This window comes from Serinus canaria, chromosome 5 (assembly GCF_022539315.1).
Source record: "Serinus canaria isolate serCan28SL12 chromosome 5, serCan2020, whole genome shotgun sequence".
NCBI classification, from domain to species: Eukaryota; Metazoa; Chordata; class Aves; order Passeriformes; family Fringillidae; genus Serinus; species Serinus canaria.
The window spans coordinates 7521417-7547419 of NC_066319.1; the positions used below are offsets into that span (position 1 = coordinate 7521417).

The following is a 26003-nucleotide window of genomic DNA, read 5'->3' on the forward strand; positions in this document are numbered from 1 at the left end:
ACTCCTGGCTTTGCATTTTTGAGGGTTAAGTGCTGGTCTGAGATTACAATTAAAAAAAAAAAAAAAAGAGAGAGAAAGCAGACAGAGAATGGTGCAGATAAATCTGTGTGAGGTTTGCCTGAGTGGGTTTCTGCAGCGCAGCACAGGCTCAGGCTGTAACTTTGGAGAAGACCAGGGAATCCCTGTGGGGTGCTGAAAAGGGGAATAGCCTGAAATCCTTCTCAAACCCCTGTACAAATACTGCAGCCACACAGCAGGAGGTGTAAAAAGTGAGTGCCAGCTATTTTACACCTCACATTTCTAAAAAAAATTTTTAAAAAATTGTTCTTTGAGGGCCCGAATTTGTTGGTGCCTACGGCTACATTCAGAGCATCCCTCCTGGACCAGACCTGGGAGAAGAAGCTTTCCCGGGAGACGCGCCGCCCTGGCTGCCCCTGTGCCGGCGGGACGGAGAACTTTAACCCCGCTCTCCCAGCTGGGAATCTCGTCACCTTTCCCACCGGGACTGTGAGAAACACGGACGGAGTGTCCAGCCCGCACTTTGGGCAAGGGCGAGCGATCCCGGGGCTTCAGCACAGCAGACCCGGCCTCGCTTTTCCTTTTCCCCTCGGAAAAACGGGAAGGTGCGGGACCTCCTGGGAGAAAAAAATAAAAGAAAAAAGAAAAAAAGAAAACCAGGCCTAGGAAGCTGCGCGGGGGTTCCGCCGTGCGCGGCGAGTGCGGGGCGCGCTGACCTTTCGCGGCCGCGCTGTCTCCGCCCGCAGCTGCCGCCGTCGCTCCGGCGCCGCCGCCCCGAGCCCAAGGTCAGCCCCGCCGCCGCCGCCGCCGCAGGTACGCGCGGGGATTGCGCGGGGGCGGCCGGGCGGGGAGGGCCGCGCGTCACCGGGGAGGGAAGGGAAAGGAAGGGAAGGGCAGGGCGGGAGGAGGGCCGGCTCCCCGCGGAGGGCTGCGCTCCGGCGGGCCGGGCCGGCCGCCGCCCGGCGCTCGTATTTAAAGTGTGCCCGGGGGCGGCGGGGCGCTGCGCGGAGCCGCTCCCGGAGTAGCGCGCCCGCCCCGGCAGCCAGGGGGGACGAGGGAGGAGGAGGAGCGGCGGGAGGAGGGATCCTGGCAAGTTCACTTTGGTACCAAGTGGCAGGCGGGCTGCGGAGCTCGGACGGGCGATGGAGAAGGATGAGATCCACCTGCGCAGGCTGCCGGCCGCCGCGCCCTGGGGACCGCGTAAGTCTCGGTTGCCGCCGCCGCGCTGGGGAAGGTGCGGGATGGGGGCGCGCTCCTGCCCGGCCGGGGACGGGCTCAGCGGGCGGCTGCCCCGATAAGGGATTTATTATTAGCGTTTCATCGACTATTTTTAAAAATCCAGAAATAATCGCCGCAGAGAACCGGTGAAATAAAATAGCTCGTCTCCCACCTCCCGCTTTCCCCCTCCCGCCCCCCCGAAGCGTAAAACAGTGTTAAGTCCTTTTAACCTATATTAATATCATAATTAAAAGCTCGTCTAACCGCGGGAAGCCAATCTAATTATGAAAAATTGCCGGAGTACGAAGTATATGTGACAAATCCTTGAGTTGATGATTGCTGTTAATTCACACCGTGCTGCGGAAGACGAGCTAAAAAAAAAAAACTTGCTAAATGAAATGGATCTGTCTGAGATTGTCAGTAATTTTTTTACAGAACTGGCTAAATCGTGTAGCTCGCTATCATTAACTAATGTGTTCAGCAAAATAAATTATCTATATTGGAAGGGGAAAATACATTCCTTGGCTGAGAAGTTGCAGAATGTTTGGAGCCAAAGAGCAGATCATTTAAATGGTAGGGGGTGGGAATTTCCTTGGCTTCCCTCTAGAAATAAATCACAGCTCGGTGTCTGTGTGCATGCATGTGCACCCACATGCGCATTTATATAAAATCTCTGTAGAGAAAACCTTCGTGCACACGCACTGGGATGCACATTTTGCAAGCACTATTTACTGAGCGCATTTTTTCTCTACCAGCTCGGAGACAATAAAACCAGAACCGAGATGCTAACCAGGAACACACTGGAACACTTCTGATTATCCGGCTGAATTGTATACAAATGAAGTAAATTTAGCATGGCACCATTTATAAATTCCATGCTTTACAATCAAAATTCCAAATCTAGCTGTTTGCAGCTAAGAATAGCACGGGGAGCCCTTTCCTTTACTCCCACTTTTTGGATTCCCACGAAAACTTATCCTAGAGCCTGCTCATTAAATAGCCAAATATTTCACTGGAGTTCAGCCCACTTCTAGAAGAAATGCTGTTTACTCATCAAACCTAGGCTGGCCAGAATTTAAATTTTTTTCTTTAATGTCTGGCACAAAACGGGTGGGATTTATATCTAAGGAGCAGGGGACAGGGTTTCTGCATGACACTCATCCCACCTTAACTTCTTCCTGGAAATAAGGAGCTCCATCTTTGCTCAACTGCAGTGGAAGCCAAGTAGATCATGGGAAGCTGAGGTGTTGTGGCAGTACATTAACAGAGATATCAGTAAGAGGACTAAATGATAAAATGGCACTGGGAACTACCATTACTCATGGGGCAGGTGGCAATTTATCATGAGGTAATGGCAGCGACAGGGTGGTGAGAGTCCTGAGAAATCCTTTGAGTGACTTTTTATCTTTGAGAAGCCCAGTCTTTTACAGTGACATTATTTAATTTACTGAATCACCCCTCAGCAGCACGAACAGCTTCATTGATGAGTTCAAGGAGCAGTTTTCTTCTCGGCAGCATGTGTTTGTATTTCTGTTGATAACCTGTCGAAAAGAGCTTGTTTGTAAAAGCTGTTTCTCAAACAAAGCTCCTGTCTAATGACATAGCAGCATTTGTGGTACAAATTCACTTTGTCACTTGCTGGAGAGACATGTGAAGACCCATCCTTGAAGTTTTTGTGCTCAAAAAAATCCTCCTGCAGACAGCAAAGGAAACCTGCTCGTTGCAAGGAGTTAGGAAAAAGTTGGGCACAGTGAAAGGATGATGGACGACAGGAAAGCAAAAGAGAAGCTGTGCTCTCCTGAGCTCTGGGGTGATACTATCTGTTGCCTAAATCCAAAGTACTGTTTCAGTTATCACTACCAAGGAGAAAAGTGAGCTCAGCACATTATTTTTGGCCCTGTCGGTGGCATGAAAGGACAGGTGTCCTGAGCTACATCTGTGCCCTGAGGAGCCAGGCTCCACAGCTGAAGCCTGCCAGCTTATTATGGTGCCCACTCCTTCTCTGTGCATGGGGCAATGAGTGCATCTGGGCAGGATGGGGTGAGTGTCACAGCTGGGGTGGGCTCTGGGGCAAGGCAGGGGCATGTTGGCTCCTTACAGGACCATGGTGATATCCTGTCACTGCAGAGAAAAGCTTGGAGGCACCAGGACAACTGCCTTAACCTTTCAGCAGTCAAAAATCCCCTGAACAAACATCTGCCCCTTTGAAAACAACCTTAAATGCTGTCAGACAAATGCCCCCAAAAATGAAATCTTTTTCCCTCTCTTCTCTAAAAGACCTTGTCCAGTCCAGAGGTGGGAGTTCTGGTTTCTGGTGTGTACAGCCCAGCTTCCCCTGGTAGCACTGCAGCTCTTTCCATTAACAGTGAAAATGATGGAGCATATTAAGCTAATAATTAATCAGAGATGACAAGGGACTAATAACTGTATTGATTTAATTAGGACTTCTTTTCCAGCTCTGTAACTTGCAGTAAGGCACATCATTAACTTAATATTTTAATTTGTCGTAATAACTTATTAATTCCTGGGGGAGCGTGCACGCAGCCAGGGCAGCGGCTCTGGCTTGGTGCCGGACTGAGGGCATGTGCATTCCCTGTGCTGCCCCAGGCTGGCAGCAAGCAGGGCAGCCTGGCAGTCCCTGGGAGCTCTGACAGGTCACCAGGGTGTGGGGAACGGGGCGTGGTGGAGTCAGGTGTGGTGGATGTGCTGGTAGGAGGGTGGGGAGCTCTGGGGCCACAAGCTGAGGTTGCACGGGTGTGTGATGTGAAATAGGGGGGAGAGCAATGTGCCAAAACAGAAGGCTGGCAGCAGAGAAACCCCTGGGGAGCAGCAGTGTTTGCTGGCATCAGGAAGGGAAAAATGTCCCTTTTGACTTGAATTGCACCCTTTGGGTTCTGGCAGTTTTGAGAAAAGGAAATGCTTGGGGATGTGCTGTGGTTGGAAAAGAAGGCTCACTTTTAATTAGGATCACTTTGGGGAGAGGAAGAAAGGAAGGGGCTGTGATAGGCATGAAAAGCTTGAGGACTTTACTGTGTGAAGGGCTGATGAAAGCCAAGTTTGGCCCTACTGCTGTTTTATTGGGGATCCTTGGCACTAACCGGGGCAGGTTTGGCATCTTACACAGCTGGGTCCTGGGTGAGATCCCCTGGGATCTTAGCCCTGACCAAAAACCTCTCCAGCAGGAAGGAGATGTTCTCACCAAGATGATAGTGCTGAAGAGGTGCTTGTGTCACACTGTACAGCAAGGTCTGTGGCTCCTGGGGAAAGAGACACAGAGCTCGGCAGCCTGCTCCCTCTTGTCCAGGTACTCAGGAATCTTTGCCCCGTGCCTTCGGAAGGCTGATTCCTCTGCTAATATCCTCGTCTGCCACAGAGGGCAGTCAGCACAGGGATGAGATCTGGGAAAGCCAAAGGCACTGAACAGGCTCCAGAGGAAAGCCTGTCCGAAGTCCTTAGCAGTGTCCTCAGTCAGGGTGATTGGGAATTTGAAGTATCCGCACTATCAAAACTCGCATTTCATATAGAATTGTTGGGTCACAGCATAGGTGCACCACTGGTTCAGTGAGCTCCAGGAAGGGAAATCACCACTCTCCTTATTTCTTGTGAGTGTTTTCAGGGGTTCTGACAAAGCCCTTCTGCTCACAGCCTCACATTCTATTACACAAAAGCCAAGTCAGCAAAGTGGGATGAAAGAGCTCTGTCTGATTTCTGAGACTGCAGAAGGTGTTCCGCTGGCATGGCATTACTCACCTCCCCGACCTCACCCAGGTTTGCAGCCAAACTGGAGATCAGGACAAGACTTGCAGTTCTGTCATAGGTACAAATCCCAAGGGGAGGGGGCTTTACAAATGACAAATTTTCAGGGGTTGGCAGCTTTGCTGGGGCCCTGTCACGGGGTTATTTTCAGTGGTGCTAAGTCATCTTGTGCCAGCTGCTAGATGTGAGCAATGCCACTAACACTGCGCCAGTTTGTTCTGGTGCTTTGAGAAGAGCACAGAGATAGTGGTGTCTCCATTGTTCCTGCGAGGTAATTTATGGTCAGTGTGGGCCTTTTAGCAACAACCACAATGTCTGTGAGGCTCAGAGTGTGCAGGAAGCAGAGCTCCTCTGCTGGTCTGCATCAGTCACCAGGCTGGCTTCGTCCTGGGCGAGCCTGCATGCCCTCAGGGAAATAGACTCTTATTTATTTGGTTTAGCCTTTGATTTGTATCCCTCTATTTCTGAAAGTAGTACTACATCCTGGTGGGAGGGCCAGCCCTTCTCCCTGCGCCTAACCTCCCTGAATCCTTCAGCCTTTCTCTGCAGCAGCTGAACCGTGTCCTGCTCCGTCCTCACCTCGCCTTTGTTCCGTGCCCTTTGTGCTGCTCCGTGTGTTCCATGTTGCAGCTTCCTTTGCTCTATCCAGTGCCTTGTCCCTGCCTCTCCTCTGTGGCTGGCCCACATGCCAATGTTTGCTGTCTCCTTCAGACTCCCACAGTTCACATTTTTTGAACCCTCTGCTGGCAGTCTGTCCTTCCAGCTATTACAGAAACTCTTTCCAGATTTGAACTGATGGAAAGATAGCAGTAACACCAGACCCAGTGCCATTCCTCTTTAATATCTTTGCCTGCTTACCTTATCTACATATCTGATTTATTCTTGGCAGCTCTCTATCTGTGCAAGGACAGATTCTTATTCCTATCAGTGGTATATTAATAATGTATACAATTACTGAGATGGCCTTTCAGACTGCAGCTCTGGAAGGCAAAACCTTTTATTTTTTTAAACTGACACACCTATGACTTTTTCCACACAACTGTACATGCTCTGAGGGAGTTTTAAAACCTGAACTCTGTTATGAAAAGCCTAAGTGGTTAGCAGGCATTAACTGCTTTTTTCATATCCTATAAAATTTTGGACTTCTATCGTGACATTAGCAATATACAACAACCTGAGTTGTGTATTCCTGGCTCCCAGTCCTGCTGGTTTACCTCTTCCTCTATTTGTATCCTGATGAGTACAGACTAAAACAAGAAAAAAAATCTCTGTTTTCTAAACATGTTGCAAAATATTTGGTGCCCCTTGTACATCTTCATTGACGTCAGCTGATATCCTGCTTGCAGCACAAGCTTGCAATGTGCAGTAGGGATCTGTGTGTTGATAAGTAATGTTTGCTAAGAGAAAATGTGCCAGGGAGAGAGAAATACATTTCACAGCATTCAATTAGTGAAAAAAGGGGAAATTCTAGCAACTAAATTACATTTTCAGAGCAGATTCAGGACACACTGTTAAAAAATGAATAGGAGAACTGAGCAGATAGTGACTTCAGTGATATCATGGAGGTAAAATAATGAACTCTGAATACATTTTAAAACTCTGCTTTTCAACACGATACTGTAATACTGTAGGAGTTCTATAATTTTTCTTAAGAAGTGGAAAAGGAGCCAAGGTGGAAGTTTCAGGACTAAGCATCATTCAAAGTTTTAGGGTTTTTACTACTTTGAAGTAAGGGTGGTTAAAGACACTTGTGCAGAGCAGCTCCAACAGTCAGAGCAAAACCTCCTGTATTTGTGTCTGACCATTTGCACTTTGGCATCTTGGCTGCCCACACACCACACGACATGTCAATGAGCGTGCCTTGCAATTCTTCCCGGATTTTGGAAGGCAAAGATTCAAAATATGGTGTGACTTTATGATTGTGGTATGACTGCCCAGGAAAAAAATAACTTCTGCAGGCCACAAGAGATGGAAGCTTTTATGCAAATCCCGTTAAATTCAACCACGAGTGCGGCGTGGCGCTGTTGGCCTCAAAAGGTTTTCCACTGTTGGATTGGTGCTGTTTTGGCAAACCAGCAAGAGGAGGGGAAGCAAGGGGTGTGTGGGTGTCCTGAGTTCATGCAGTGTTTGGGAGCTGAGCATCCACATCCAGATTTAATCACCTCTTTGGTTTTGATTAGCATTGCCACGGTCACAGAATCCCAGGGAGGTGTGGGTTGGAAAGGGCATTAAAGATCATCTTGTTCCACCCTTGCCATGGGCAGGGACATCTTCCACTATCCCAGGTTGCTCCAAGCCCTGTCCAGCCTGGTCTTTGGACACTTCCAGAGATGGGGCACCCATAGATTCTCTGGGAGTCTGTTTCAGGCCCTCACCACCCACACAGAACAATTCCTTCCCAATATCCCATCTGAACCTGCCCTCCCTGTTTGAAGCCATTCCCCCTTGTCCTGGCACTCTAGACCCTTGTCCAAAGTCCCTCTTCAGCTCTCCTGGATCCCCTTTAGGCAGTGGAAGAAGCTCTAAGGTCTCTCCAAAGCCTTCTCTTCTCCAAGCTGAGCAGCCCCATCTCTCCCAGCCTGGTTCCATAGATGGCTCCAGCCCTTGGGGCATCTCCATGGCCTCCTCTGGACTTGTTCCAGCACGTCCACATCCTGTCCATGCTGGGGCCCCAGAGCTGGATGCAGGGCTCCAGAGCAGAGGGAAAGAATCCCCTCCCTCACCCTGCTTGCCACACTGTTTTTGGGGCACCCCAGGACATGTTTGCTCCTTGGGCTGTCAGCACACCTTGACAGCTCAAGCTGGGCTTCTCTTCAGCCTGCAGCCCCAAGTCCCCTGCTCAGGGCTGCTCTCAGTCCATCCCTGTACCTGGGGATTGCCCCAGCCGGGGTGCAGGACCTTGGGCTGTCCATCTGGAGAAGGCAGTCCGGGCCTTGGGATGTTTTCCTTGTTGCTTGACCTGTTGTGGGCACTGCTGATGGAAGCTGTGTGGACAGCACACACCTTCCCATTCATTTCCTAGTTTGTGATGGACCAGCTGGTGCCAAGGTGCATCTGGAGGGAGGAATCTACTGCAGGACCACTGGGAGGGGGAGAGCAAGCAGCTGCAGCCTGTGTGGTGACAGCCTCCTTTCCTGCTAGTGGAAATTACTCTGTTATTGTCTGTATCCTGTGTTCCTGGCACGGAGTCTGGGACCGGTCTAAAGAAGGCAAATGCTTCTCTGTGAGTAGTCTGAATGCTGGTATGTGGTCAGCAAACCCCATCCAGATGCTTGTATCTCACTGCAAACTTTTGGATGTTCTTCTTCTGATGAATGGCAAGAACAGGTTTCTAAAAATAAATTAATGGTTTTCCCTTTTTACTTCCTGTGACTTAATATACTTTATTTATCTATATAGCTACTAGTCATCATCATTCTTCAGCTCACAAGAGTATAAACAGAAATGAGCCTGAGTCACAGAGTAAGGATGTGGAGCCAGGCTTTTTCCAGGATTTTCGCCAGGTATGGGAGTTGCAGCTCCGGGGTCAGTGAGGGAAAGGGCTGGCTCTGGGGGTGTGCCTCAGGGGTCTCACACGTGGCATGGGCAGCATGCAGGGGAAAGCTGCTTTCTGCATCTGCCTCCAGTGTGGTAAGACCTTGCAGCTCTGTGCAAAGAGTTAAAAAAAGTCATTAGAAGTGGAATTCTTAAGGTTAATTGATCACTAAAGTAATAAAAGTGAGATTCCAGTCAATTATTCCTCTCTCACTATCCCTAAGGTTCATCAGACCAACATCCAAAGCAACACTTACTTTTCTTTAATCAGCTCAAGCAATGTATGTTCACCAATTTATTCTCCTAGGGCATGCAGTCAGTTCATCATGCTTCTGCCCCAGGCCAACCATAAATTTGAATTAAACAGATCTGAAAATAAATTACTCTTATCAGGAATTTTAGGTACAGGTCTCCTTTGGGTGAAATTTAAGGCTGCCTCTGTACAACAGTAGCAGAAGATGCTGTAATTTTGTTCACTCATTAAAAATGGTGAGTTATCTAAGTTAAAACATGCTGAGCATCATTTCCTTTGCCAGGATATATCTTGGGAGTACCTCTCTTAGTGGCAAACCGAATAATGAAGAGGGAGTGTCCACATATTCCATGTTTTTTTAAATCAGCATAACTGGTTGTACAGAGGGTGTGAACTTTGCTTTCTTTTCAAGGTTTCTGGGGTTTTGTGTATCAGGACTGCACTAGCAGGGTTTTGTTTGCAGGCTCCCACAATTTGTCTTTTAGGGTATAGCATGAACATAGATTTGAGATGTTATTTCATCTTTGAATCTTTATTGCTGTCAATAATCCATTTGCCAGAAAGCTGAGGCCAGCTGAAGGCACGAGAGAGCAGCTTGAGGTGCGTTGCCAGGACACACTTCAGCCAACAGACACAACTCTTCCTGTGCCACGGATTTCACATTCAGACATTTTGGAGAAATATTTGACTTCATGTGCCCTGAGGTGCTAGATGATGTTTGGGCTTTTGGAATAGGAACAGATCCTGTTTCTGAGCAATTGTACTCAAGGATACACAGGAGATCCTCCTTTCAGGTTAAGAGGCTGAACACCAAATCATGTCCCAGCCCTTTTGTGCATGCTTTAGAAGGTATTTCTGTGTATCCACAGATTTTGGAGGACTTCACAAACTTTAGGGAGACATCGTGAGAGCCCATCACTCCATTTGCATTGAGTTCAAGTTGCAGAACTTTTGGTGTATGACAGGAATGAAAATGTTGAATTTGTGGGTTTGACAGGCAACAGAGAACAAGAACTGACATTTCAGTTCACTTGAAATGGATCCAGCTGAGAGAAGAGAACATTTGTTCAGGGTAAGACCCTGTGCACTGTGTAGGTGAGGAGGAAGCAGAGTGTCTGGCCCAGATCACACAGGGTAAAACTGTTCTAGGTGCTCCTTACTTCAGAAATGGAGTTTGGACTATCAGGCCATGCTTATTCACTCTGCTGCTTACTTTGTAGGGGACTGAGGAATGCCATCACACTAAAAATTAAATAGCTTATTTTGTAAATTTGCACCTGATCATTTTCTTTTGGGAATGAATCTGCTCTCCCAAACATGCTGAAAATAATGACAAGTCATTGGCAGCAAGAGAAATTGTGCTCTGTTCTTACAGTGCCATAATGACTTGTCTTTTGTGTGTTGTGATAAAGTATTTTTGATTAATCTTAACCATTTAAGCCCATCTAACAGTATAAATGAATAGCTGGATAATGAAAACCAGAGACCATCTACTAATTACCAGAGGAAGAGCAGAAACAGGTTTTGGTTTAGATTTTAAACATTGTTACATACCAGAGGCATAAAATTAAATCTAAGCCTTTTCAAGCTAATAGTTCCTGAATGGCAGATTAAATAATTTAATTTTTAAAGCTTCTCTTTGTAGCATCTTGCTAAGAAGCTCTCAGTTAAAAGAACCAGATTATTGTTTCCAAAACAAGACCTTTGTTGTCTTGATAATATAAATTAACGAAAGCTTTCCTTTTTCTCTCTCTTCAGTACATTTTCTCAGAATAGCTCCTGGGGGCTGTGTCCTGCAATTCCCTGTGCCCTCTGGCCCTCATCCAGAGAAGCAATTAAGTGTAGAAGTAGCCCTGGTCTTGGTGGCAAGTGGACAGCTGAGCAGGAGACCCTCCCGTGTGCCCCGACAGCTTCCATGTCTCTGTGTCCAAGGGAATTCTGCAGCAGCTTCCCACCCTCCACAGCGCTTTCTCCTCCTGGCAGGAGCAGCATTTGACACTCCAGCCCTGCCCCTTCATTCTCTGTGCATCTCTGTCAGGGCCTTAAGGATTCCTTGGCTGAAGTGGAAGATCTCTGCCTTTCGGGGAGCTTCTCGTCAGCTCTGCTCCAGTGGAGGCTCTGCCATCCGCTTTGGAAGCAATGTCTAATGGTAGCTGAGGATTTCAGCTTCTCATCAGTCACAGCACTGAGTCTTTAGAGCAAAACCCAGTTGAAGCAGTTCCTGGGAGCTTGTGATTGATTTCAGTCCAGCAATTACTCGGTATTGACTGACTTGAGCGGGTTTTCCGCCAGGAGCAGAGCTGTTTGCGGGAAGTTTCATGTTTTCCCTGTGGCAAATAAACTCAGGGACCCTATAAACATATTTCAACCTCGATGTGAACGATCAGATGTTAAAAAGAGAAAAAAGAAAAGCTTTTAAATCCCACAGATTGTATGTGTGTAGTCATTTAATAACATAAGTAGGCAAATAAATACTTTTCATGACCAGATTATTACAGGGGAGTGTCTTTCCTCTGAAGTATGGTGTTGCTGTCAGAGCAAAACAGGGAGCTAGCTCCAGCTTTCACCCTTTTTTGAGTGTTCTTTCCGTTTCTTCATGCCACATTTTTCCTGCCACTGCTTTCCTTGTTACTTCGTTACTTTTTTTTTTTTTTAAATCATTGTTAAGATTCAAAGGAAGAAGAAGAGAGGATATTAGAGAAACAAAGACCAAGCTGGGTAGATAAAATGTTTCAGCTATCCACAGGCAGGAAATCTGAGCTCCTCTGGAACCTGAATGAGTCCTGGAGCAGCCCCGTTAGTTTTATATATTTATTTCCCTGCTTAACTGTTCTGCCTGCTTTTCCCACATTATCATCAAAGCGGCCCCAGAAGGGACAGTTTTGAAACAGAAACTATCTGTGAGCAGAGGAACAAAAACAGAGCTTTTGTTAAGCCTGGTTTTAGCAAAAACAAACAGCTTTAATTGCCACAAGTGTTTGCAAATGTTGCTGTTCTCTTCTAAGTGTGTTTTAATACGGGAGGGAAAATAGGGAAAGGCAAGAAGGGATGTTGGTGGCAGCTCCATCTCATTGAAACTTGGATTGAGCCAGGGATGGTGGTTTCTCCCTCTTCCTACCCTGTGCCCTGGCCAGACTGCAGATAGATTTGCAGCACTGAAGGAAAAAATAGTTCCTTCCCCTGGTTCACATGAACTACTTTGAACTGGAACAGATGTGGATGTACAGAACTGTCTGCTCACAGCGACTGTTCCATTTATAACCACTGGTTTTCTATTCAGGTCTCTTTATCATTTTAACTTATTTTCTGTTTCCACATGCTTTTCCACAATAAAATATTCTTAACTAAATGGCTTTTCAGCTCAAATCCAAAGCCATTGCCAGTACTATTCCTTGCTTGAACTTACAGTGTCAGCATTATTGATCAGTGACTTTTTGCTGATAGTGGTACCCAGTGGAGGAAAGATTGAGTTTGGCCTCGAGGGATTTGTAAGGTGGGGTTCAGAATATCAGTTTGTTCCCAATCAGGGCAAAATCTAGAGTCTGATGGTATTAAAATCTCACAAGAGGTGTTTGTAACATCCAGCTTCCAAATAGTGTTTCTGTTGATTTTCTGCTTTGTTGAACTGTGTTTGACTCTGGTGTACAAAATAAGTTTGTGTGCAGCCCTGACCAGAATGGTTCCGGTGAGTGCAGATAAGAGATTTGGATTCAGCCACAAAAATTCAGCTGATGATGTTGGGTTTGCTTTGTGTTTTCCATGAACTCGTACTCCAGGGTATGTTCATTCACTTTTTGATTTGATTAAATGCTCAATAATTAATTCTGCCAATGCTCTGCTGAGTAAGAGGTGAGTCCTGCAGTTTGCACAGGAATTGTCCTGGGATGAAGAAGAGATGAAGTAAGAGATGAAATCAGTGTTGGTGTTTGGGTAAAACCAATCAGTTTTGCCTCTCCAGTTCTGCGCTCACTTGAGCAGACCATGTGGCCTTTATTACAAGATCAGGAATTCATTTTTTTTAGAGTTATTTCAGTTTGTTCTCTGGTTTTTCTATGGAAACAGCCAGTTGTTTGTGCATTGGAGACGTGTACATGTGTCAAGTTCTTTGTTCTAGTTCATTGCTTTCGCTTGACACGGAAAACAAGACTTTCATCAAAGCTGTGGAGACAGATAGGGTTTTAATCTAAACCATATTAAAAGGCAAAACCCTCTGTGACCAGGGTTTTCTTAGGGTTCAGCTTTGAGCTGCCTCCTGCACTTCCTTCTGGGAAGAAAATGGATTTTTCTTCACTTCATGTTTGAAGGCACTTTTCTTTCCTGGTTGACTCAATTCCACTGGGTGATAGAATCCCTTGAAGCAGTGCTGTGTTGGTGTTGGGATGCTCTGAGGAACAGTCCAGGAAGGCAGGGAATTCTGGTACCCTGGCCTGTGGATTCCTCACAGCACTGGGAAAGAAACATTTTGCTGTTGTTGGGCTACCGTGACATCACTCAGGCTGCATTGAGACAAAAGCAAATAAAAGTAGATATTCATGGTGTGGAAAAGAGAGTTTCAGTGCTCCCCAAGAAGAGATAATGAAGAAACAAAATGAATCTTTGTGCTGACTCTGGTCTTAGCAATGTTAACAGGTAAGATCTCTCTCTCCATCTGTCCAGCTGGTGTAGTGTAGACTGGTTTCTGACACACAGTTTGCTCTTGCTCAGACTCAAACTCCTGTGTACTTGCCCTCCTGGGTGCACCTTCCAGTGTGAAAGGTTTCTCCTGCTCTTTTCCCCTTCCCATGATCCGCACACTTTCTATTTCAATAGCTCTAGCTTGCTTTATTTGCTCAGTTTAATTTTCATTTAAAGTTTCTCCTCAGGAAAAAAAATACAGATATTCATCTGCAAACAGTTTTTAAATCCCTCTGAATGTTTTTGGTTGCACTGCAGAGGAAACCCTTTCCAGAAACCCCCACAGCAGCACTTTTCTCCTGAGCCCTCCTGGTGTCCTTGCTCCACCCTCCCGCAGTTTTAACAAGAATTAAAACTTCATGGGAACATGCCCAGTGCTCAGCCACATCAAAGCTGTGGTCAGAGCCCAGTTTTCAGGCAGAGCTGGCTGAGCCTGGTGTTCAGTTCTGATGTGAGATGCTCTGTAGGGGCCCTACGTGCAGGGCTGGACACCAGACACCGAGTTCCCAAAAGCTAATTGCTGTCTGGGCTGAGGCACCTCCTCATTTACCCCTTTCTGTAACTTGTCCACATGAGTTGTTTCATCCCCTCTTGCACCAAAGCACCACATCATTTGTCTGCTTTTAATATTGACCAGTAGTAATTCCTCTATGTGAAGAATGTGCCCTGGAGGAAAATTTGTTTACAGTTCTTTGATAGATCAGTTCCAGTTTTGTTCATATTTGCCAGTTTTATTGGCTTTATTTTTAAAGGAAAATAATTACATGGGGTCTGGTTTTAGTCGAGGACTTCTCTGGTTTATGTGAGGAACAGACAAAGACCTGTCACATCAGAAGGGTGAAATCAGGTGGGGGAAAGAAATGTTCTTTCCCTGCAACAAATAAATCAGGAGCTCCCACCCTCCAAGAGTATGCAGTAATGTAACACGTGTGGGCACTAAGGATAAGCAGACACATCAACAGAGGGAAGTCTTTGACAAGTTTTAGGTGTGTCACTTGCTCATGGGATGTATCTTAGTAGACAGTCTGTCACTTTTATTCCCTAATAACTTTCTGACAAGAGACAGATAATACCACAGAGTTTATTTTAAGGTAGATTGTTTAATTTTGTGTCTGTTCTTTTTCTTTCTTGGTTTCTTTCTTTTTTTTTCCTTTTTTTTTTTTTTTTCCTGTTACTTTCTCATTTTCATTAAAAAAAGCAATAGTGCCCCAGCTGTTTGTGAAGTCTGGGGATTTGGGGTAAGTAGCTGGTTATGTTTGGGAAGGAAGCAGTGGATGCAGAGAGCAGCTGGATGCTCTTGGAATGTCAGTTCCTTGGATATAGGAGATGTGCCCCTGCTCCCATCCCTCTGCCATGTGCTGTGCCCAGGAATGTAAGAGCCCTCTTGGACCCACGTGGGAACATCTGGGTGGTCCAGAGAGGCTGCACCTGGGGGGGAAAAGGATCTTTTTAAAAAGCTGTTGAATCTCTCTTTTCCAGCTTCTTGTCTTGCACAGCCTGATTTTTTTTTACATCTGTGGCACGATTCACAGGTATTTTTTATTTAGGGAATATTTACTCAGCCTGTTTGGAGGGCACAGAAATTCACTGTGGGAAACCGGTGCATTCCTGCAGGCTGGATCTCCAGGCTGGATCTCCAGGTATGTCTGAGGAGGGAGCAAGGAGTCTGACCCGAGCAGAGGGAGGATAACCTAGCCCTGAAGAGTTTACTTTCATATTCATAACTTCTGGGTCCCACACTGGTTGGTAAAATGTGGCTTGAGAGGCTGCTTCTGTAAAAACATGAGCCAAAGTGTGTTCTGAATGCAGCATGCTCTGCTCCAGCTGGTGTCTTGCAGTGAGGGTTCGTCAAAATTTGTGTGAACAAGGGTTTCACTTTGCTTTTTCTGTATTTTAGTGGTGGTGCACAGCAGTGTGAGATAGGGTGAAAAAATTTTGTGGAAAAAAGAGGATAAGACCCACCTTGCTTCACTGAATTTATACAGTAAAAAGATGAACTTGGCCCACGAGGGTTATAACTGCAGCATTTCTGAGCCCTTACATCAACAAAGTGCTTTGCTTTCCATGGTCTGTGGTTTCAGGTGCAGGGACCTTAGAGCAATACCTGCTTTAGCTCATTAGGAGAGCTTGCCCCATTCCTCAGCATCCTCTTGCTTCAACACTTGATCAATCACTTATTGATCGAGTCTGCTTCATGCAGCCTTTACCTTTCCTTGGACTTGGTAGTGCTGTTTCATCCCACCCTAATTTACTCTACAATCATATACCCTAAAACTTCAATCCTGTCATTCCTTCCTCTATCCATGTAAAACTTTAACCCATCAAAAACTGCAGATAAAAGGGAACAGATGGGTGTGTACCTGGATGACTAAAACCTGCTAAATCTTTCTCAAAGCACTTATCCTTTAAATGCTTTATTCTTTATGAGGGAATAACTCACAGCCCCACCAGGAAAAAATAAATGCTGCCATCAAGTAAAAATCAGTGTGGAGTAAGTGAAACTGATAGTTCACCAGAGTATGTGTTGTAGTTTGGAAATGCCTGTGAGAGGCTGTCACTGAGAACAGGCCAAAAATGGAACCTGGGGGAAAAATTAGAAAGGAGATGGAATGTTATTAAAGCTATAATTATAAACACAGGGGGCACTCTGATATTGTTTCTCTTCTTTAACATTTCCAAGTTAACAGAGCTTGCTGCCTGGGAGTTTGCTGCGTGGGCTCCAGGAATCCTTTTTAGGGTAGAGGAGAAGGTGCATGTTGTCTCAGCAGATTTATGTGTTCAAATAATGAATTTAGACCTTGAGAATTATGAACTGTAGGATTTCTAATATTTCTGTAACCAGTAGGCAGTAATTGATTGAAAGAATTATGGGCTGCAAAAATATTTTACTCCCGACTGCTTCAGAAATGTGAAATCCCCAAAATCTGCTGCTGGAATCACACAGTGTGTAGACATGGTCCACCATCCAGCCTGCAGATGGCAAATGTTTTTGGAAAGGGCTTTAGAAAAGTATTTCTGCCTCTGTTTTCCTTGGTGCCGGCTGCTGTTGCACCCTGAAAATAAAATGAGAGCTGTTTCCCTTGCCTCTTAAGGAAAGGAAACCAATGTTTGTGGTGGTGCATGTTCAGATTTCAAGTGCTGCATGTTTGGTTGGCTCCAGAAGCACTGCAGGGGATGGACTCCAGCAGGAGATAAATGGTGTGGGTGCCAGCAAGGAGCCACCCTGCAGGTGACAGCTGTGCTCTGTCACCTGGGGAGAGAGGAGCCCAACGTGGTGGCCCAGCGTGGGAGCTGGAGCAGCACTGGGCCCTCAGTGCTTGTTCCATGTAATCAAACACTCCAACAGCACCCATGGGCAGCAGCTGTTTTGAAAATGACATGATGGACACGTGTCAGGACATTCTGGTGGCAGCAAGCCCGTGCATGCCTGCAACTGAGAGCGCCCCGTGTCCCCTGTGATGCCCCACTCCGTGCCCTGGGTCAAATGTCCTTAAGGTTGGCTGGGTTGATGAGGACCACTGGTTAATTTGGTTAAATTTGAAAAGCTCTGCTTCCTGGAGTGTGGATGTAACAGGGAACGTGAGCAGCTTCGTCCAAGGCTGTTCCCATGTGCTGTGCTCATCCCTGGCGCTGTCACACACACTCTTAGCCCCCCTCCAGCTAAATAATTAAAACCAATGAGCCACAGGCTCTTCTCCATCCTCCAAAGTGTTTCAATTTAATGGCCAATTTCATAAACAGTCCAATAGGTACTGGCACATATTGTTCCTGAAGGGTGATCCTGGCAGCACGTGCTGTCTTGTAGTTTATATAGAGAGAGTGGTCTAAAAATTTATCTTTATGTTAATTTTTTGGTGGAGCTCATGGACCTCTTCCAGTTGTGTTCTCCATGCCCCCAGAGGGGACGTTCATAGGAATTTTAAACTTCAGAGGCCAGGAAATGTAAATAGGAAATGTTGGGGGGAAAACACTTTTTGTTGTTAATAGCATTTCTGAATTTCCATGGTATTTTGAAGATTATCCTGTGGTTTTTGATGCCCAGCAAAAGTCACATCATGATGCTGAGAAAATCCATGTCCCATAGCTTGGCTGCAGAGTGAAAATGCAGTGTACCACATGGACATTACTTTCTGTGTAAATGGATGGATTGATGGTGCTGTTGGAATGCTTCTTTCCCGCCCTGTGGTGGCTTTTGTCTTCACATATTCCTTTCAGCTGCAGTCTTAGAAAAACTTTACCTGTCTTTTTAGTTGTGCCTTCAGCTGTCTTTTTAGTTCTTTATTTTGTTTTAGGTGACTTTCTGGTGAAGGGTGTTACAGGAAAATATTGTACTGCTAAACGGGAGCACAAAGAAGTATGTTTAGAGAAGCCTGGAAGTCTCCAAATTTCTTTCCTTTTGCTTTGTGTTCCTCACCCTGTCACTACTAATGCTATTGGGAACACCTTTTCAGCTTGGTCCCACTGCTTAGTAGTCAGTAATGAACCAGACCTACCCATCCTGGGAAATTGTCATTAGCATCAGCAAGACAAGTGTCCTGCTGAAATACCCTCAGGTTTGTGCTCTCCTCCACCAGGACTGACACGTTCTGCCCTCAGTGTGGTGCCTGCTGGTGAGAGCAGGAGCTGGCAGTGTCATCTAGGCTGTGCCTGGGACTCAGATTGCACTGACTCAACAGGCACCCCAGCCAATCCAGCCTGCAAACTGAATTATTAACAATGATTTCAGTCAAATTTGGCATTTGGGTTTTGCTTGTGTGAAGGAGAAGTGGTTTTAAAGCCTCTTCAACATGGGAGATTTAACTGAAGAGCAGGGGTTTGGGTTTGCTCTTTTTTTTATTTTAATCCATGTTTGTGTTCTGCTCCACCGTGTGTTTATTTTAAAATCTACTTGTGCATCAACACATTCTCAATCTGAAATGTAGATCTCAGACTGACATGTTTTAAATGTTTGAACTGCATCCAGTTTTAAAGTACCACAGTTATCTAAGAAGTACATCAAAGTTTCCTGCAGTGTTCATTTCTCATTATTATCTGTGCTGGAGCACTGATTGTTTTTGGGTATAATTAGTGTAAGTTCTCCTTTTGATCTCCATGTCAGATGTGCTCTCATGTTTACAGAGAAGAATCTCCTCTAGGTTTACTCCTATTAAGTTTTACTGTGTAAAACCCAAACTTCTGCCCTGATTCCACAATTTTAGGTATTGCATCTGTGCAGTGTCAGGCCACTCAGAAGTGCTGGTTTCATTTGCTTTGGGTACGGTCACATATGGTTTGTATTTCCATCCAGTTCCTCCCAAAAAAGCATCCAGAGGGGTTAATGCCAGCTCTGTTCCTCTGTGCCAGCTTTGGGCTGGACATGGCAGGACAGTTGATAATAGATCTAAAATAAAGCCTGCTGATGACAGATTGCCCCACCAAAACTTTTTTGAAACTTGAACCAGTGAAGTTGGTGCCTCCCCCTTCAGCTTTTTGTGTCTGGGGAGGTTTGGATCTGATACCAGGAGCCTTAAATCTTGCATTGTTAAAGCAGACTTGTTGTTGCTTATCTTCCTGGAAAAGGATGTGCTCCCAGGACTGGAGATGAGAACCAGACAAGTGCAAAATCCTCCATCTGGGCAGGGATATTTAGCCAGTTACATGGCAGCTCCTCAGAGAAGGGTCTTGGACTCATAAATGAAACATAAATCCACAATATCTCTGTGTAGGGAACATGTAGTAATGCTGCTCAGGGCTGGAAAAGCCTGACCTGGAGTACTTTATCCTGTTTCAAGCATCTTTTCACAAGAAAAATGGGTAGCATGCAGCCTAAAGCAACAAAAATGAAAAGAAATCCAGGGAAACATGTCTTGGAAGAAAGTAGAGGAAGAGATGCATCTGGCCAGTGGGGTTTGCAAAGTTCCCTTTGGGTTTCTGGATGGAGTTGTTGGTTTTGGGGCAATATTTATCATCCTTGTCTGAGTATGAGGTGCCTTATGCTGATGCTGAATTTTGTTTGTCACTCAGAGGGAAAAGCCCATCCTGACAGGAGAGGGGAGGGAACAGTGGGAAACCCTCTGTTCACCCTCTGTGCCAGCTGCTCTCAGGAGCTCCTGGGGTCACCATGTCCAAATCTTTGCTATTTCGGGCAACCACATCACAGAATCCCATTCATAAATTTCTCAAGTACCATTACAAAAATAGTTTTGTTTTACTTTATTTATATATTCTTTTTCTTTTTCTTTTTCTTTTTTTTTTTTTTGCCACTATTGCCTGGCATGAACCTCTGCTTTGGAACCTCATCTCTAATGACTGCTTTTGAGTGTTTTAAATGTTAATTAATCACTTGTGCACTTTATTTGTCCTTCATTACCCTTTGTCTTCTTCACTATCCAGTCTATGATGGGAAAAGTGGGTAATGAGGGGGTAGATTTTTAGTTCTTTTGTTGTGTCCTAGGAAGAGAAGCTCCTCCCTCCATCACTGACATCCCCCTCTGTCATTTTGCATCTGTTTAAATTTGAGTTCCTGTGTCTGACACCACGGGTGACGTGTGCTGCAGGCAATATCCTAGAAAAAAGCTGCTGTTGCTGGTTCATCTTCACTGGACACACCCTAAGTAGTAATTTTCCCTTTTCTGAGCTGTTTCTCACAGAGGGACAGTTGTACTGACACAGACTGAAGGAATCCTGAGGCACCTGCAATGCCAGATGGCGCTGGCAGGTGACAGCTCTGGGGAAGATTAGGAGCAGCCTGTCTTTGAGCAGAGCACTTCACACCATGCTGGGAGATCTGATGAGCTCCTAGAGGCTCTACAGTCATGACAAAGATATTTTTGTGGGTGTTCCTTGAAGCAGAGGAGCTGTGCTGTGTTTGGGCACAGGGTGCACAGGCAGTGCGTGTGCAGTTTGCCCTTAAGGTGTTGGCTTCCTCTTGGTTGGACACTGTTTTCTGCAGCTCTGCTCTGAGAGCTCCTCTGCCACCAGTGGTGGCTGGAAGTTCTCCACTCCAAGTGTCCCCCAAAACCAAGACACTGGGATGTCAGCAGAGACAGATTTTGTTTTGGCATCTAAAAATTAAGGAGAGAGCAGAACTGTCAGTAAATGGTGCAACCAATTCTATCCTTACCCAAACCAGAAGAGCCTCCAGCTCAAGGGCAGGATGGGCAGAATTTGTAAATCTTCCAGCAATGTAGTATGCCCCAGTGGTGTTGGTGGATTAATGAAAGACAAATGTCTGTCTTCACCAAGAGATCCCTTTCCCCTGCTCCCTTTTTTCCCCCAGGCACAGCAGCAGCACAGCCAGTGCCTTTGGTTGTGCTGCTACAAAGTGTTTCCATATTTAAACAGTGCTCCAGATTGTTTATTGACGTGGATAAGTGATAGAACATCCAAACCTCTGGGAATCACACCACGAGTTTCCCAAATAAATAGGCCTAAAGGAGAGAAGCCAAAGAGGATATAGGTGCTCAAAAGACTCACTATTAGCAAGAAGTGTGCCTTTCTGTCAAACCAACACGACATTGTTTTACCATGAAAAGTAGCATTTCAGACACAGATTTTTCTGCAAATGGCTGATTTTTGCTGCCTGGCTTTTTAAATCTTGTTTAAAAGGTGGTGGGCTGAGTCCTTTCTAAGATGGCTGATTAGCAAGGGTAAAGATGAGCAGAGAAAGCACTCGATGTTTTGTAGCCTGGGGAGATCCCGATGGAGGCTGTGGGAATTGTTTCATGGCTGCACTAGGTGTGATGATGTTTTTCCCACTGGAACATCATGTTCAGGGTGGCAGAACAGACCTGGGTCTGTAGGTATTTCCTCTGGTGGGAACTGGAATTCCAAAAGCTTTGGGCAGAGTCAGCTCATTCCTACATTGACACTTGCCCCAGTTCTCAGTACCATTGGAGCATCCAGCCTTTCACAAAAGACAGGTTTGTGCTGTACCACTGTGGGATGTTTACCAAGAAGACTTGGCTTTGTGCTCTGAAGTTTCCTTGCAGGATCTTGTTGGACTGCCTGGAGGTGTGCTGTGGTGGCATTCGCTGTCCTGCCTGTCCCTGGTCCCAAGGACAGGCAAAAAGCAGCCTGCAAGGAGAAAAGGCATAAAGAACTCAAACTGTTGATCTGAGTTACAAATATTTCCTGGAGGAATACAGTTAAGAGATGAAAGTTTTCAGGGAAGAAGGGTTAGTTTCACCTAAATAAAGAATTGTGTTGAAATCAGGCAAAGAAAACAAGCAGGCCCAGAAACATCATGAGTGTGTGTTGGCTCAGGGGGATGCTGTGGTGAGCTGCCCACCCCTCTGTCCATCCTTGCCCTCATGCAAAGGTGCCTTCATCCTGAATTGGGCTGGAGTCTGACAGAGTGAAAACAAATATTTACAACATCAAACATCATTTTTCCACCCTCTGCAACTGGTTCAAATATTTTAAATATTGTCTGTCCCTCAAACACAAAAAATGCAGTATCATAACAAAAACCAGCAAATGCTGCAGGCTGCAGACATCCAAAAGGTCAGTAAAGCAAAGGGCCCAAGGATGTTGCTGGCATTGTTATCTCAGGCAGGTTTGAAATCAATCAGAACTGCAATTCCTTTATTTATATTAAGCTTGTTGCCCTCTCTACCTTAAAAATACCAATATTGACATCATTGCTGCTGTCAGAACTTTCCTTTCTCTCCACCAGCAATACATTTATTGCACGTTTAAGAGCAACCTCTTCAAGATAATTTCCAAAGGGCTGGAATATTAAAAAAAAAACCCAAACCTAAAATTGTAGAGGCTGTTCATGAGACTAGAAACCTAGCTGACAAAAATGTGTTTTGTAAACTGATTTAACAAACCCACCAGCACAGAGTATGTGCTATTAAAAAGAAATCAACTTTGTAAATAGCCATTTACAGCATATTTTGAACAAGTTTATGGAATAACAGATAGTGTCCTTTAGTGTATCCAAAACAATTATTTTCCTAAACATCTTGGTAAAACACAGGGCTTTTTTCTTCATGCAGAGTATTCATTTTCTAAGTGTTTCAGTGCTTGTATATAAGCAATATATTAAAGTTTAATTCCATTTTATTCTGTTGTTTAGGGGTTTTTAACACAGAATGGATAAACATTTACCAGATAAATGAACAGCGCATTCTCCTTTTTCAAAAAAAGAGAAGACAGAAAGTGAAATATTATTCTGCTAACCAAAACAGAAAAAAAAACCAAAATCAAAACTGATCTTAGAATTATAAACTTAATCACACTTTAGGGGAAAATAAATTCCTTTCCTAAATTCTAGCATGAAACCTTGACCCTGCATAAATAACAAGGTTACATCCTCAATGTCTTTCTCAGGAAATATGAAAACAAACAATGTTTTCTCTCTTTCTCTCTGGGTTGATGTCAAATTCTTGCTCTTGGGAGGAGCTGCTCTTTCCTTTCTTACCCAGAATGTATTTGGGCAGCCCATCACTGACCACGTGCCTGTGATGAATTTTGGGCTCTTCCATGGTGGGATAGCTGCAATCTGGGAATTTAAAGAAGATTTGGCTCCAGAAAAGATATGAAGTTTGAAAATCTATAATTTCTAGTTTTGCTTGTTTGGGCCATACTTTTGTGGTGCTCGGAGGTGTTTCTTCAGTGGAGGAGGATTCATTTCTAGTAGTAAGGAGAAGTGCTGAGGGTTTGTCATGGGGAGAATGATACCCCTCTGGTGACACTTGTGACTGTCTGGTGATGCTCCTTCTGGGAGTGATTTTTCAAAGAATAATGAACAGAAAGATAGAGAGAACAGGAGAATCCTATCTCACACTTTTGGAAATAAAATACTGGACTAGAGTTGCCCTTCGTTATTTCTGTTTTCATAAGTGTTTTACATGGTCATCATAATTACAAATAAAGGTGTTCAGGTTTTTGGGGGTTTTTTTAGGACATCTTTTTGGGTTTGCCAAGATGTCCTTGTTTATACACAGGTTGAGTACAATCATCTTTCAAAATAAGTCTGTCTTGGGTTCTTGTGATATGAACTCCTTGGGTTTGTTGTTTGTGTTCTGGGGAGAGCAGTGTTAGGCACCTACACCCTGATGTAGAAATCTGCCTCTTTAAGGTCCATCCTTTGGGATGGATTCTGAGCTCCTTGTGGAAAAGTGCTGCTGCAGAACCATCAGAACGAGTTAGGAATGAAACTGAAGTATTTGGATAGAGATTTTGGCCCAGCTGCCTGTGAGCAGCTGTGCCCTCCACGCTCTGCTTCTTTCCATTGTACAGGTGACAGCAATTTCATGGCAATTGCCTCTCCTTTGGTTTTGGGCAGGAAATGTACCAGTGTACCTTTGGATAATCCAGGTTTATCAGTAAGCCTGTCTCCTGTTACAAAACCCACAAGGCAGCTGTTTATACTTAGACTGGATCTTGACTGCTCATTTGATACATTATTAGATAATAATTATTGTCAAAGCTCCTTAAGGAGGAGGTTTGGTGAGCCTGGGCTCAGCCCTGCTGTCCTTCTCAGCTTCCCAAACTGCAAAGAATGTCCATCCTCAGCCACTCCAAGTGTGCCTTTCACCTGGGGCTGTCAAGAACCCTCACAAAGGCACTGGCCCACTCCTTCCCCTTTGCTGATCACCTTTCTGCTCCAAGAATTCAGCCATTCTGGGAATCCTAAGCAGGAATGTCCTGTTTTTCTGCAGCATCCCCTGGCACAGGGAGAGCTGCCTGGCTGGGACATGGCACCCTCCCAGATCTCAACTCTTTTCTAAAAACCAAGGAGCAGAGTACCTGCTTGCATCAACACTTCTTAGGGCTTCTGCCTCTGCTGTGCCTCAGCTTGGTCCTTTAGGACTGAGGTACACAGGGAATGGAATTCCCTTGGAGAGGCAGGAGCTCACTGAGCTTTTCCCATCACTGATTTGCATTCCCTTGCTCAGGGAAGGAGATTCTTCTAACTGCTGGTGGAACTTGCTCCTCTATTCTCTTGTACTGGTGTTGTTCCAAGTTCAAACTGCAGGGCCATGAGGAAAACTCAGCTGGATATCTCCCACCCCCATCACCCCACCACATCAGCTCCACCTGCCTGGGCACACCCAAAAAATATATATAAGTAAGGTGGAGCTCTGTCCTGTAAACCCCAGCCCCAGTGACTGCCTCTCTCAGCTCTAATGTGGAAAAGCAGCTCCTGAATGTGGTGCCTGTGGCCCAAACCCTCCTTATCAGGTGAGCAAAGCCCTCCAAGGCATCCATAACTGGGTTTATGCAGCCCAAACCTCCTCCTGACTTTGCATGGAAATGTAAACACCAGTGCAAATGTCTCAAGATTAGGAGTTTAAATGGGAAAGCTGAGGGATAAAGAGCAGCTCTCCCAGTCAGCACATGTGCCATGGCCTCAGCCCTAGACTGCAGCCCATGACTGAGATTTTTAGAGTAACACTGGTAATTTTTGCATCCTCATTTCCACATGTTTGGTGTAAAGAAGCTTTTGTTACAGCCTGGTAAAGGAAATCACACATCATATTTTAAATGTATCGAGATGTTTTTTATATTTAGACTCTGGTGAGAGTTTGGGTATCCACTGTCCCAATAAATACCAATTCTCTCACCATAATTTTCTTTTTGTTATTTTTTTTTCTCTCATCTTACAGCTCCCATTGATAAAAACTGCCTTCCCTTGGAACAAACAAAGAAAAATAATGAGAATCATAACCCTGCAGAACATATTTAATAGGATTAACAAAACGTGGATTCAGTGGCTCTCCCATATCTGGTTTTGTTTTCACCATAACCTTGAGCAAAGTCTGAGTGCTGATCTTTGTGCAATAGCAACAGAAGCAAATAATATTTTTCTGGTGCCTGGCAGAAGAAGAGTGCTTAATTTAGTTGTATAAGAAATATGTCTGAAAACAGATTTACTTAATAGACCATTAAATAGTTGTTGGTAGTTGTGGAGAAAAAAGTGAAGTTTGTCTTGGGATGGGAAGAGGCTTTCTGTGTTTTCATAAAATGTGAGATTTGACAGGGTCTAGAGAAACAGGCAGTAGTGTTATGGTAGAATTTGTATTTTCTTGTCATTTATGTGCTGTTGAAAATGCCATTTCAATCAAAATGTTTGTGATCTTTAGAGGTTTTGGGGTTTTTTTCTTTGTTTTTACATTTCACAAGGCTTGTGTCAGATCAGGCCTGAGTTCAAGCCCAGGACTGCATCCTGCAAATGGGGTAAATAAATCTTTAGAAACAAAAATAGACAAGCATAAATAAAAAAAATGATGTCATAGCTATGTGTCCTTCTAACCTGTTTTGAATATGCTGCTGACAATAATAGATCAATAGCTTTAAAGCTGCAGACAGCCTTCCAGGAAAGCTGCAGCCCCACTCCAGAGCCCCACCATTCTCAGTAGTGAGGAACAGAGCTAAGCCAGCTGATCATCCAAACAATCCTGCCAGGAGCTGAAGTTTTTCCACTGGTGTGACTCCTAAGCACTGGACACAAAGTGTCTGAATGGGCTCTGCCGTCCAGTGCGGGTTGTCAGCATCAGGTGCATCAAGGTCACTCTGCTTTGGAAGCATTTCTCCTCTGCAAAGGGAATTGTTCATGGTA

At 45.1% G+C, this 26003-nt stretch overlaps 1 protein-coding gene across 3 annotated transcripts in view; it reads left to right on the forward strand.

Moving 5' to 3' along the window:
• Nucleotides 1–1037: 1037 nt before the first annotated feature.
• ANO1 (anoctamin 1) overlaps nt 1038–26003 on the forward strand; it is a 71879-nt gene continuing 46913 nt past the window's right edge. For 2 of the 3 annotated variants that reach the window (XM_050975050.1, XM_050975051.1), the window contains exon 1: nt 1039–1218. In XM_050975050.1, coding sequence (XP_050831007.1) covers nt 1161–1218 — 58 coding nt within the window. In that variant the 5' untranslated portion in view covers nt 1039–1160. Of the gene's footprint in view, nt 1219–26003 lie in introns of all 3 variants that reach the window. The other variant, XM_050975052.1, reaches the window with a different exon arrangement.